Consider the following 14966-nt stretch of genomic DNA (forward strand, 5'->3'; position numbering starts at 1 on the left):
AGTAACATACAGCATCTTTTGGCACTATATAAGTCACTACAAATGCATAAACAACTGCAGTTGCATAAGAAATCTGTTCCTGTTTATGCAACCACAACTCACTTAGACCTGCACCCACGAAACATTCAAGTGTTTAAATTCAGCAACAGCAGTTTCCTCTCAAATACAAAGGTAATGAACGTTTGCCCACTGGAGGTCCCTAAGAATTCTGCTATTTCAGTAATGAGGTTTTACAGAACTGAAGATGTTACTGCTTACCTACCACCTGCACAGTCCAAATTACACATCTGTGGATCAAGATGCCAAATGCCTCTGAGTGACAGAACACAGCTGAAAACAGTATCATGAATAACACAGATCATGACTATTTCTAGTTATGGCCAAGGACAGTAATTGCATCCCATACCACAGCAGTCTGCTAGGAAGAACACTCACTCAGAAAGCCCAAGAAACTGGCTTCATCTTCAGCTGGATCCAATTCACGTTCTGTCTTCGCTCTCAGTGCCACCAAGACAGAAAGTAGCTATGCAGCTAATGCTAGTGCCACAAACTAAGTTTTAAGTTGCACAAGTCGGGTGCTCCTGCTAGGAATAGCTACTACTTTTAGAAGCAACATCTACTTAAACTGTCTACAGACTGTCACACCCAGAATATTAGAGATCCTGCACTCAACAACCATTCCTTATGCCTTTTGTTAAGGGAAAAAAAATAATCTATAGCAAGCTGGGAGGAAAAAAAAGTGGGAGGAATAAACACCAGAATTTAGGACTTTCTCTGCTGATAACTGAAAAATTAGGCAGAAAACTAAATATGCTTTGCTTTCTCTCTCCAGCCACCTTTTTCTCTTTTTTTTGTTTGTTTTGTTGTTGCTGTACATCAGGAGAATACTTATAAAGTAAAACATGCAGATTTGAAATCAGATTCTGCTACTTTCTGGGCAAGCAAGTGCTTCAAAGTTTACATTTTTTAACATTCTTTTTAGCAATACATGAGTAAAAATTAGAACAGCTTTTTTTTTTCCTGCAACTATATTTTAAAAAAATACAGGACAGTCAGTTTTTAGAAGGAAAAGCTTTTATAACCAATTGCAGAGGAGAGAACATAGATGCTAGCCCCTATCTGCCCTGGGATTCCTAGGGCACTTTTCTTTGCTAGCCACATCTCCTGCTTCCTTTTTTCATGAGGAAAAAAGAAATAAAAACCTCAAAATCATAGGAACCACCACTCTCAAACCTTAACACAGTTCCTCATACCATAGTACTAACAAGTATACTGACAGAACTAAGTAGCAGCACCTAAATAGGGATATTGTCAGGGCTGCTTAAGCCAGCACTAGCCATTATGAGAAACACTGCTAAATTAAAACAAAACCACAAAAAACACAGTCTCTTTTGACATTTCCCACTAGCTAAGGGATCTCTGCTTATCCTGACAGTCCAACTGACACAGTTCCACTCTTCAACAATAGGACAATTCAGATACTCACGCAAGTTTCTCCCCTAAGAGATGAACAAAACAACACTACTACCAAAGTAGATTTTGAGCCTGTGGTTCTCTAGTCCTCATTTCATGACACTTGTATGTTATGGAAGTGTTGTGATATCCCAGTATTATAGTAATGGAAATCCCATAAGTACATAGGAATCAAAGCTTTTCACCACTCCCAGTTTCGGTAATAAACACCAAAACCAACATCATGCAGAGCACTCCACTTTGGACAGACAATATGCCCTCTCTTCTACAAGTAAGGAGACTTCTCTCTCCACAACTTATGTTACTCTGTAAAAATGGTTTCATAGAGTTTATATATTTTTCTTCTCTTTTAGCTATTGGCATACCCTATTCAAAATTTCACTCCTGAATGAAATCAAGAAATTAAATTAACAGCTCTGATTCACCAGAGAAAATGCACATTTTAGAATCAGCTTTAGTTAAGCTTACTCTGGAAGTATAAAAGCAAGACAAATTATTAAGTGTCCACATATCAATGCTCAATAGTTCCTTACTTAAGTATTTTGAAGCTACCACAGACGTAAAGTTTTTGTAACTTGCAATAACAACCTGACAGAATGTATCAGATAGAACTATGCACCATCAGAAACACAGATTTGATGGTGTAAATAATAACACGTAAAATTAGTCCATTTTAATTGTGTGGGCTTTCAAAAGAAGAAACCAAGTTTAAGATCTTTTACAGCTGGAGAATGTTGATTTCAAAGCAATACTTTTCATATTAGCACTACTTAAACAGCTCTGTTCCTCCCTCTAGTGACAATCTGACATAGAGCTCTATAGAAACGTGCGACGGCATCTCAGCAAGCAGCCCTGTGAGTCTTCACTCCCCGAAAGCTAAAGGGTTGAGATCCTGGTTCTCAAGCATGACACTAGCCTACACTTATTTTTACATAAATAAGTTCATTTACATTACATTGCATTTGCACACAAGATCTTGTTCTTCTGTACAAGCACAATATCAAAGAACAAATTTAACTGAAATGCCTTGCAAGGGAGAGGAAGTTAAAAGTCGACAGCTTCAATTCCCCACTCCTCACACAATGAAATGGTGTCTTTGCCGTAGTGTTCTGACAATTCTCTCAATTAAAAAAAAAAAAGAATATTTAAAAAAAAACTTACTCTTTTTGTCTGAAGAACTACTAAAGTCAATACCACCAAGACCTTCATTGGCAGTAGTTGAAGGAGCCGCAGTTGTCCCCAGAGTCAAACCCAAAGCATTCTGTCCAAGTCCTATAAAAAATCCAAACAGCATTTTTGCATTTTAAGTGTTGATAATTCAGACTTATTTTAAACTAAAAGCATATATAAACTTGCTCACAGTTTCAGCATCCATTTACTACACTCGGATTGAAAGATATGCAAAATAAGCAGAGAAGAAAACAAACTGCATGAAGTTTCATACAACTTTACTTGTTTTATGCAATTTCTTCATGTTACTTGGTAACTAATTAGATCACTAACTTTAACAAAGAGCCAGTTTGAGCCCACTTGATGAAGTTGAATAGCCGTAAGTCTGTGATAATATGCATCCCAGGGTCCTGAGGGAACTCGCTGATGATGTTGCCAGGACACTCTTCGTCATGTCTGAAAAGCCACGGTGGTCAGGCAAAGCCCCCGGTGATTGGAAAAAGGGAAACATCGCTCCTATTCTTAAAAAGGTGAGAAAGGAAGACCTGGGGAACTACAAACCACTGAGCCTCACCTCTGTGCCTGGAAAAGTCATGGAGCACACCTTCGTGGAAGCAATGTTAAGGCACATGCAAGACAAGGAGGCAGTTTGAGACAGACAGCATGGCTTCACTAAAGGCAAATTGTGCCTGACCAGTCTGGGGGCCTTCCATGAAGGAGTGACTCCAACTGCTGACAAGGTAAGACTGACTGTTGTCATCTACCTAGACTTCTGTCTGGGGCCTTTGACATGGTCCTAAGCAACATCCTTATCTCCAAATTGGAAGCATGGATTTGAAGGGTGGACTATTTGGTGGATAAGGAATTGGCTGGCTGGATGCAGCCAGAGGTATGATCTATGGGCTCCATGTCCAAACTGAGGCCAGTGATGAGTGGTGTCCCTCAAGGCTCTGTCTTGGGACTGGTGCTCTTCAGTATCTTCACCAGTGACACAGGCAGTGGGATCAAGTGCACCCTCAGCAAGTTTGCAGAGGAGATGAAGCTGAGCAGTACAGTTGACACAACAGCAGGAAGGGATGCCATCCAGAGGGACCAGGACGAGCTTGAGAATTAGGTCCATGAGAACCTCATGAAGTGCAAGGTGTTACACCTAGTTCAGGAGAAATCCCAGACTGGAATACAGATCAGGAGAACCCACTGAGAGCAGCACTGCGGAGAAAGACTTGGGAACTGTTGTGGATGGAAAGCTGGACATGAGCCAACAGTGTGTGCTTGCAGCCCAGAAAGCCAGTCATATCCTAGGGCTGCATCAAAAGCAGCATGGCCAGCAGGTTGAGGGAGGTGATTCTGCCTCTCTACTCTGCCCTTGTGGGACCCCACCTGGAATGCTGCATCCAGCTATGGGGTCCTCAGCACGAGAAATACACGAACCTGTTGGAGCGAGCCCAGAGGGTTAGAGAGATGCTCAGAAAGTTGGAGCACCCCTCCTATGAAGACAGTCTGAGAGAGCTGGGGTTGTTCAGCTTAGAGATAAGGCAGCTCCAGGGAGGCCTCACTGTGGCCTTCCGAAGGAGGCTTACAAAAAAGAGGGAGAGTGACTTTTTAAATAGGCAGATAGTGACAGGGTAGTGGGAATGGCTTCAAACTGAAAGAGTAAGTTCAGATTAGATATTAGGAAGAAATCTTTACTGTGAGCATGGTGAGGCACTGGCACAGGTTGCCCAGACAAATTGTGGATGCTCCATCTATGCAAGTGTTCCAGGCCAGGCTGGATGGGGCCATGAGCAACCTGGTCCAGTGGATGGCATTCCGGCCCTTGGCAGGGTGGTTGGAACTAGATGATCATTAAGGTCTCTTCCAACCCAAACCATTCAATGATGACATAACTATCTTTCTGTTTCATTTAAGAGCAGTGTTACCAAAACTACAACAAAGCACAAATTCTTCCTCTAGAGCTGAAAAAACCAGGAAGCCATGAAATGACAACACTAACAGTAAAAGATTTTATTCAGACCAAACCCCACCAAAATAAGGAGTTTTCAACTTCACCAGTTATAGATATTTTTGTATCATTGCCCTCTCCCATACATGACCAACTTCCTTGAGTCAATTATGACGACAACAACAAAGATTTCCTTGCATTTTCATTTTAAAAAAGTATTAAGTACAAACACATTTAAGAATAAGAAAGGAGCCAATTATTTCAGATTTAATTTTTATTGTCCATGGACTGCAACACTGTTCTTAACCATAGCACTGTTAAAAATTACCATTCCACAGGATTAAGACTTTGTATAAACTTAAGTTATGAATTTGTACAATCACACATTAAATTTCAATGTTTTGAGACAGAAGGAGCAAAAAAACTAACTTACCTGTTGCTGCTGTGCTTGTATTCTGGAAGAGTGAACCTCCTAAACCCGCTAAGGCTCCTCCTAAGGAAAGGCCTGTGGAAGCAGTTGTAGTTGAAGCAGTTGTGCCACCCAAATTTAATGTAAAGCCAGTAGTTCCTGCAGAGAATGGAAACCAGCTTCATGCAGACACTGCATTCAAATGTGGCCACAGACAATCTCAAATAACTGAAAGGTGTGAACAGCACGTTCATCATAATTGCATAATAAACTCAAACATTTTTATTTCCTTCAGATTCTTCAACCACAGCCATAGACTTTCGAATTATATGTTATTTGTTATATGACCTCATAACCCTGATCAGTCTATATTTACCTGCAACTATGCAGAAATTTTGGCAGTCCCCCCCGAACACTAGAGAATCTAGAATCTGGTACAGAATTTATTTTACAGCATAATGGAACTCATAAATGCTACTGACTTTTACACTAAAATGCTGAAATTTTAATGTTTATGCTTAGCATTAAAATATTTACACAAGACACATGATACAAGAACATTTTCATGGTAGTTTGAGCTATCTTTTGGAATTAAGCATCCCAGCTTTTGGTAGGACAAAGAAGAATCAAGTAGAGAAAGACCATAGGCATAAAGGGACAGAGCACAGAGGGCACAGATAGCTGAGCTCAAATGCAGTCTCCTAAGGCTAAGAAAAATGAACTCCAGTCTAAATTATTATCATGCATGGTGCAGTTCAGCTGAGTTTTAAATATGACAGCAGGTGTATGTCAGTACGAGAAGTAATTTGGAAAAAAACTTATTTCTGCTACTAGTCAACCATTTCAGGCCATCTACAATAGGTAGACATTTTTCAAACTTCAGAGCCGTTGAAAGCAGGAAGCTTTCAACCTGGGGTTAACAATATGAAAAATGATTTTACCTGACGAACAGCTATTGATTGCTCTTTGTAGCTCTTGCTACAATTCTAATGACTTAGATTATACAGTGTCTACGTCACCTGGCATACTGGCCATAATTCTATCTGTATTAGAGTACTCAAATTTAGAACTCAAGAAGCCCAATGAACCTTTTCATTTAAGTACCATAAAATTATGTAAATAATGAAAAAATAAAACATAGAACTGTTTTACAATAGAGATTTCCTGTTAAAAAAGGAAACAACACCCCCCCCCCCAAACCCCTAAACATTTTCCTACCTGCAGCAGGAGTTGATGTAAGAGCAGATGATAATGACAGGCCACCCGCTGAGGTAGAAGTAACAGGTAAAGCAAATGGTGTGGCTGAAGCTGCAGGTTTGTTGAAACCTAAACTAAAGCCTGTAGTAGCTGCTGATGTGGTGGCAGGCGTGCCTAAAAGAAACCCCAAACCAATTATTGCTCTTGGAACATTCTGTTTGTGAATGAATGCTAAATTCACCATCTTTTCTGCATTCTTCCCATTTAACCATCACGAGCACCACGGTGTGCAAGATCACTTGCATCACGTAAAATATCCCCACAGCGCTTTCAAATAAATTTCAGACGTTTACATCAATTGCACAGGCATTTTTAGCTCCAGATCCAATAGGCTTTAATCATGAACTGGCAATTATATCTAGTGGCAATCTAAAAAAATTGTAACAAAAAAAAAAAAAGAGCTTCCACCAAGAGTACCTAGTAGATGATGCAAATATAGGTAATTGGAGCTATAAACAATACTACTCAAAACACAGAGTAAAAATTCTCAATTGGATGTGCATACCAAAATGAATGCACATATCCTTTCAATTTGCAAACAAGGAAAACTTGTTGGGATGTTATTGCCACAAATTTTGCTTTTGAACACTTCTAAAGTAAAATAAATAAAAGTTCCCACTTTGTGCTGTTTTCATGGTAGGAACGCATTTCACATTCTAGAATCCATACTCCAAAGTAAAAGAGGAGTGTGCACATACATCCAGAAACCACAACAGCAAACACATTGTTTGTATTCTCAGTAACTGCTGTTTGTTTTGGATGAAATAATTTCATTCAGCTATTGAAGAGAATTAATGGTCATGTCCATAGTACTGGCTTCCATGTATGATTATGCATCACACAGTCTCTTCTGAGTTAACAGCTGCTCCTCCCTTCTTCTGCCCATTTCATCTGCTTCTTTATTCAACACTATTTTTCCTATTTATTTATAGTATGGTTTCCTAAGTTCTTTGACTTCGGTGAGTCTTGAAGCACCACCCCCATCCCTAACATCTGTGGTACTCAAGCTCAGTTACTCCTCAGACCTCAGTAGCCCATGTTTAAAAAGAAAAAAAAACAAATGCGAAACAAAACAACCCAACAACAACCCACATATTCCTGTATTTGTAATGACAGCTGAAAAACAGTCACCCTGAGTGCATCAGAGAAACCAAAAATATTCTCCAAGTCTGTTCCAGTTCAACCCTCTTTATTCTTCTAAAAGAGATAATTACCAAACAGACCTGTTCACACAGAGTTCATTAGACCAAGAAATTCTGTATTAATAATTCTTTGATAACATATTCTACCTCCCCTCTGCTGAAGGATGAAGCTCATTAGGGGAACATAAAAACAAAGTCTAACTTTTCACTGGGACTGTTGTACAGGAATTGAATAACCCTTTAACAAGTAACAGTGCCCAGAAGTGCAGGGCCTCACTCTGGTTTGCAGCCTTAACTTTTGGGCTGGCTTATACATGCTCAGATATGATCACTAACTCTGCATTACAGGAAAGATCTACCTCCTGGGGTTTTCTTGTGTCTGTATAACATTAAAATACAAATTACGTCCTTACCTAGTGTCAGTCCTGTAGCAATACTTGTTGCTGTTCCGGCTTTAAGAATGAGAACAAATAAATAGAGTAAGAAGAGTAATTGAAGACCACAGAGAAGTTATGACAATAACAAACATGAAACAAAACACTGAAATAATGCAACATTAGGAGACAACTATTATACAAGTTTTCTTCTGTAGTGTCCTTAAAATAAAACACTAACACAGAAAACATTATTTGTAAGCACTAGCAGCACAAATCAAAGTATAACTGACTTTAAAAAACATTTTTCTTTATAAGAAACTGCTACCCCTGAAGCTGATTTTAACACAGCAGAATAGCAAATTGTATGAAACTTCAAACAAATGAAGGTAAAAAAATGGAAACTAGTAATTCCATCAAGTATTTTTTTCAGTCATACAGTAGTGTATAACATCAGCATGTAAGCCAGCAGATTTACAGTATAATGAAGAGGATTACAGAGTCCAAACTCCTTGTAAAATCCTGTGACTCAGTTTAGGGTTCTGCCCTACTGGTAACTTAAAGAGATTATTCTGAATACAGGGTTACACCATCTCATATTTTAAAAACCATCTGACTAGAATATCAAAAGAGTCATTGACAGCTAAAAGAAAATTACCCCAATGTAGCCAATCACAGTAATGCAGGCTTTCAGTCTACTGTTGAATTTATTTTGTAGTAGATTGGTTCTTAGAACTTTCCCTATCTACTCATAGCAGCATACAAGAAAAAGACCATTTTGTCTAGCAATATTGGAGCCAAAGTAAAATCCATTATGTTTGCTTGATGGCTGAAGAAAAATACTTCCAGTCAGAGAAGTTCTACTCTTTTGCACTCCATTACTCCTATAAGAAGCTGTCTGTTTATAGGCTGAATTAGAGACCTAAGAAAATACTATTCAATTTCTTCATGTGTATCGCTAACTTTAAAAACCCCCAACAAACCAAGAAATGTTTACTACTGTAGGATTACATTTACTGCATTACAAATGCTAACAATTTCAAAATGTTTTAAAATATCTTTTAGTTCAAAATACAACTCATTCTTACATCACAATTTTGAGCATCCTGGACTTCGGACTCAAGACTTAGATTTCTAAAAAACATCAGGATTCAAATTATGGAACAATTTACACATAGCCCAGGCAATTTTCTGGTAATTGCATTTGTGTTTTTGCAGCACTGGTACTGCATGATGCACAATAAACTTAAACTGCTCAATTAAGCTGTTTTACAGAACTATGTAAGTAATACTCAGAGCTACAGAACTACTGTAAAATAGTAAACACGTTATAATGACCCAGTTTTTGTGGACATAGAAGTTATTTTTTTACTGCTGAATCAAATTTCTGCTGTACAAGAATTCTTTTCTACCTGTACTGGTGCTTCCTAGTGTAAAGCCAGTGGTTGATTTTGATCCAAAAATTCCACTCCCAAAGCCCACCGAAGGAGCCGATGTAGTTGCTGTAGCAGTGGAAGAGCCCAGAGTTCCAAAATTAAGTCCTCCTGTTGAGCTATTACAAAATAAGACTATTAGCAATAATTATATTTCCAAATGAAAACATCCACCACCACCCCTCATTTCAATTTCTTTGAAATGCCATCATTCACTTTCTCAAAGCACAAACAACCCAGTTGTGCAAGACAGAGTTCAAGTTCACTTTCTGCTCACAAACAGAAAGAGGAAGCCCATTTCCCTTTTTCCTTCCACAGCTCTCGAACTCCCACTGCTTCCCTGACACTAACTCCAGCATTTGTTCAACTCCTGCTGAACTGCTAGATCTTGCTAGACCAGTGGGAAATTTCAACTTTTCTCTGTTAGATCACCTCATTAGTTCTGCCTGATTATAATCCCTGTTCCACTGAAATGGGGGAACAGGTGCTAGAGGAAGCACAAAGATGACAACAAATCTGGAAGATCTTTTCAAAGCAGGTTACAAGTCCAGTTAGTTACCTCTGACCAGAAACCTCAACCAGTGTTGCTTTCTGTCATTCTTAAGTGATAAGCAGCGACACAGAACCATACACAGCAATAGCACAACTTTGCCCTATCTTACCATCAAAATACACTGAAGTATGAATTAATTTTCTAACCAAAACAGTATCCTTTTACACAGGTGCCAACCACAGAGGACCCATGCCTACCATACTTTCTTTTCTGCCTATGTGTCAGAAAGTTACAGAAATAAGCTTCGAGAGCTATTTTCACAGGTGAAGGGATGGAAAGAATCAGAGATCAGTCATCACTAGGAAAATTAAGCATTTTTAATTTCTTTTGGGTAACTACGCATTTTAGAGGTTTCATGCCGAGACCAAGCTTTACATTTAGCACAGAACACACTGTCATTGTACAAAACACAGGAGAACACAATAATCATTATTATCTCCAATCACAGCCAGATGAGTCTATGATTTTAAAAATTTTGTTCTTAATTGACGAAAGATCAGGTAAATAATATATTTGTAGTAACTTCCTGCTCCCATCTGTGAGTCTTTTTAGAAACAAGGTAAGCTTTCTCTAACTTAGACACATTTTGCAAAAGTATAACAGTAGCACTGAAACAAAATGCAATTTAGACTTCCAGGCAACAGTTGTCAAGGAATGTTTTATGTTTCGAGTGTTCAGTATTCTCTCACTGTTCCTTTATCTCTTCTCTCCTTTTGTATGAAGGCTGCTCCTAATATAAGTTAAACCCAAAAGTAAATCCTTAAAAAAAAAAAAAAAGGCTATAACTAGCTTTTACATTAGAACTTTTCAAGCCATCTACAAAACCACTTATGGCAAGCCCAGCAAAAGTTGGTTGCAAGTTCAGAATCTAGGTGGGAGTTATTCTTAAAGAAGTTATCTGGGAAGCAGAATAGCCAAGTAGTTTAGAAAGACACAGATCCACCGTGCCTAGGTGTCCCACAGGATTCAAAGCATTTCAGCTTTCTTTACTCCCAAAATTTCAACATACCAAACTTCAGTATCATGACATAACTGCTTGCAAACTTGAACATATAACACGGTGCTTCTCTCCCTAGTCAAGAGTTTATGTTTCTCATCTTCTTCCAGTCCAGGAAAAGATGACTCTTTTGTGAAGAATTTTCTCATTTTAGCATTCCAGTAGAAGAAAGCTAAGACACAAACTATGCAATTCAGTTCTACAAGAGGACAAAAAAAACCCCGAACCAAAACCAACCCAAATAAAATGAAGTGGCATTTTGCTTGGATTTTAAGATAGAAAGATTCAAAATGTAGGAACAAAGCAATGGCAGCATTTTCAGCCGTAGGAGAAAGCATGGGCCAGAAGGACTATCTACTCCCCACGGATGGAAGGAAGAGGAGCTTGGGTCACTCTAGTCAAGTCTTAACCAATTTTAGACCTAGAACAAAGCATTGCACCTGGCTAAAACATACAAGAGAACATCAATTAAGAAAGCATGTAAGTACCTGAACGGCTGTTTGTACAATGCAGGAATTAGAGGGGTTGGCATGTCATAGAGGCTTTGGGCCAACAGAATATAATCTTGGACTCATCACACCGATGAACAATATTTATGCTTGTACTAGACAATAAAGCCCCTTTTCTGCCAACACCTGGCAATACCATCTTAGACCCAACCCAGAAGAAGAACAGCTTCTTATAGTCTCAAATGTATTCTCAAGCAAACCAGTTTAGAGGGATGTTCAAAGAGCAGTAAAAAGCCCTCTTCCTCTATGACACTCCTTGACCAACAGCCCTGAAGACTGGCCCTGCTTGTAAGAATAAATAAATTAATAAAAATACAGAGTGCTATACTGCTATTAATTAGTACCTATTAAGTTTTTTTTAAGAGATAAAAGTGTCAGCTAGAACAAAAAAAAAAAAAATCCACCAAAGATATTTAAATTCAATAGGCAGTTTTTAACAAATGCAGGTCAACAAGACAAAAGAGCTTGCCTTGTTTCAGTACATTTAGAAAATTGTTTTTGTATAAATAAATATTATTTTAACTTGCTCATTTTAATCACAGGAAACCTGTATTAAAAAAGCATGAAGCAAAAGAAATCTAAACTCTTTACCAAGTCCATATAAGCTTTATCATGAGAATTAAAATAAACAAATATCAATTAAAAAAACCCAAAACACACAAAATCCTAAACAAACCCTCCCAGCAAAACCAAGCACAGGTAACACAGGAAAAGTCACCAGGGTGTAATGACCACAAAATTTACAGTATTACGAGGACCTCAAAAAACTTGTTCCTTCTCATATGGGCTTCAGATCCAGATGTTCTTGTCCCTTCCCCTCACAGTGCTAATTCCTGACACTTCTGACAGGTGTTTCCAAATACATCTGCTTCAGGTGAAGTTCCCTTGAGTAGCCCACCCTATTCGCTTAGTTTACACTGCAGTGATCAATTTTGCCTGATCACATTTGGGAAATACTCTGATGCAAAGCCCTACAACAGCCCTAATCTTCAACTGAGGCACAGCAGCAAGCTGGTCACAATAAACAGTCTCTGCTAGTACAGTTGTGTGTAAAGAAATAGAAAAAGGTGGGAAAACCAGCAACAAGACTTTCCTTCCTTACCTTTACTTTTACCAGGTATTCTGAGAAACCTAAATCATAACGCTTTTAGTCCAGAGCCTGCTGTATGCCACACGCACATCAAAGTGCTCCTTTTACTCTGAGAAACTCTACACCAAATGCAAGGTTGTATCAGAGAGCACGAGGTCGAACCTAACTTCGCAAAGATATATGGAATTTCACCTTTCAATGCTATACATTAGGGTTTCAACACCAACAAGCTTCGTACTGCACACACAAGCTCAGGCTGACTGCCAAGAAGCACCTGGACGCGCATCTGATGCACATCCTGCACTGAGGACGGCAGGAAGAACCGCGAAGGGAGTGATGCCTTAAGCCCCTAATGGCTTTTTATTTTTCTAATATTTGTAAGCCTTGTAAGTTTTATAGGTAGATTTTAAAAGCAGCAACCCTCCCTCCCTTGCCCCTTGTCCCTTTCCCTCTAGCACCCTTAGTTTACACATTCCTTAACCCTCTTACCCCATTCTATGCTCCCTATATCAGTCCTACCCCTGAATCTAGTAGAAATGTTTAGTCTTTTGTCAAGGCAAGGCCTAGATTGTTGGCAGAACAGCATATCAGGGCCTGAACAACAAAATGAAGTCAAGAATTAGGTAACTATGTACCCTTTGTGCTCTGATGATGGTGAAGATGGGATGAGCAGAGGGTCCCAAAATACACCCCAGACCCATTTTCAGGGGGTGGACCCGGGGCGGTCCAGAGCAAAGGCCACAGGGTGGACACATTTGGCATTGGATGGATGGTATTATAAAATGTAACCTCTCGGGCACAGGGGCGCGCGTCTCGTAACATCTTTTGCCTTGGCATAATAAACCCTTTCTTATCTCACCCCTAATTAACTGCTCCGGGAGATTTTTTTCAGCACCATAAATCCCACGGCAACAGGAGGCACCCAGAACCAAAACAAAGCGAAAAGAGAAGAGCAGCTCCCTTTCCTATGAGCTGCTGAACAGATCGCTCCCTACGCTGCACTGAAGGCGCAGCCTGGGAAGCGGAGGAGGCGGGAGGGCCGGGGCAGACACGATGCACCGAGGGCCGTGCGGCCCTTCCGGGAGCGGGCGAAGCGCCGAGCGCGGGCCCTGCGCCGCCCCGGCACTGACCCGCTCCCTCACACACGCACGGGCCCAAGCTGGGCCCGCTCGACAGCCCCAGGCCGCGGGGCAGGGCCGAGCCCAGAAGCGGGGGGGGGGGGCGCCGCGTTACCTCGGCGTGGCAGCTCCGAAGGAAAAGCCCCCGCCTGCTCCTCCTGCTCCTCCCGCGCCGGCGGCCGCCGCGGAGCCCAGGGTGCCCCCGCCGAAGGAGAAGCCCGCAGACATGGCGGCAGCGGCGGCGCGAACAGCCGGAGAGCGGGGCCGGGAGCCGGCAGCGGCGGGGGCCGGGTCGGTGGGTGGGTGGGTCGGAGGTCGCGGCCCCTCAGCGCCGCATCGGGCCCGGCGCAGCTCCGGACCAGGCGGCGACACCAAGCGCGCGGACACAGCCGGCCACGCTCCCTCCGCGCGCCCGCCGCAGTGCACCACGGGACCGCCCGCCGGCCCTTAAAGCGACAGCAACGCTCGGGAGCTGGGCTGGGAAAGACCTCTGGGATCGTCGGTTCCAAGGTGCGACCGGACACCAGCGTGTCCACTAGGCCACGGCACTAAGTGCCACGTCCAGCCTTTCCTTAAACACCTCCAGGGACGGTGACTCCACCAGCTCCCTGGGATATCCACTGTGATGTTTAATCATCTTTCTTTTTTTTTTTTAAATCATCCTCCCCGGACCCTCCTTTTCTCCAGACTAAACAACGCCAACTCCCTCAGCTGCTCCTCGTAAGACTTGTGCTCCAGACCCTTCCTCAGCTCTGTTGCCCATCTCTAGACAAGCTCCAGCACCTCAATGTCCTTCCTGAATCGAGGGGCCCAAAACTAGACACAGGATTCAAGGTGTTGCCTCACCAGTGCTGTGAGTACCCCTGAGTACAGGGGGATGATCACTGCCCTGGTCCTGCTGGTCACACTATTGCTGATACAGGCCTTCTTGGACACCTGGGCACACTGCTGGCTCATGTTCAGACACTGTTGACCAGCAAAGCATTCGCAGCAGGTCAAGGTGAAGATCCTGGTGTCGGCACGACTGGAGCCCCTCTCCTATGAGGAAAGGCTGAGAGAGCTGGGAGACTGCAGCTTGGAGAAGGCTCAAGGGGCACTTACAGTACACGTATATTCCTGAAGAGAGGGTGCAAAGAGGACAGTCAGGCTCTTCTTGGTGGTGCCCAGTGACAGGACCAGAGGCAAGTGTGCACAGACTGAAATACAAGAGGTTCCATCTTAATATCGGGAAACACTGCAAGAGTGACCAAGCACTAACGAGGTTGCCCAGATAAGTGATGGTTCAGAACCTCCATCTTTAATGATATTTAAAAGCTACCTGGATATGTTTCTGAACAACTGGCTCTGAGTGGCCCCGTGTAAGCAGTGGGGCTGGACTAAACATTTCCCACTTCCAGCTCTTTGGGATGCTACAACAAAAAGAACAATCTTCCAGGAATATCCCCATTCACAAGACACACGGACTGAAAGAGAGACTTGGATAACCAGGGAATGGCTCT

General features: G+C 41.5%; 1 protein-coding gene across 2 annotated transcripts in view; it reads right to left on the reverse strand.

Moving 5' to 3' along the window:
- NUP58 (nucleoporin 58) overlaps positions 1-13860 on the reverse strand; it is a 41526-nt gene extending 27666 nt beyond the window's left edge. Inside the window, exons 1-6 of one of the 2 annotated variants that reach the window (XM_032680998.1) lie at positions 13583-13860; positions 9180-9319; positions 7807-7845; positions 6213-6365; positions 5019-5153; positions 2635-2745 (exon numbers count right to left, since the gene is read on the reverse strand). In XM_032680998.1, coding sequence (XP_032536889.1) covers positions 2635-2745; positions 5019-5153; positions 6213-6365; positions 7807-7845; positions 9180-9319; positions 13583-13695 — 691 coding nt within the window. In that variant the 5' untranslated portion in view covers positions 13696-13860. The remainder of the gene's footprint in view (positions 1-2634; positions 2746-5018; positions 5154-6212; positions 6366-7806; positions 7846-9179; positions 9320-13582) is intronic. The other variant, XM_032680996.1, reaches the window with a different exon arrangement.
- Between the last annotated feature and the right edge of the window lie 1106 nt (positions 13861-14966).

Source organism: Chiroxiphia lanceolata, chromosome 2 (genome assembly GCF_009829145.1).
Source record: "Chiroxiphia lanceolata isolate bChiLan1 chromosome 2, bChiLan1.pri, whole genome shotgun sequence".
In the NCBI taxonomy this organism is placed as follows: Eukaryota; Metazoa; Chordata; class Aves; order Passeriformes; family Pipridae; genus Chiroxiphia; species Chiroxiphia lanceolata.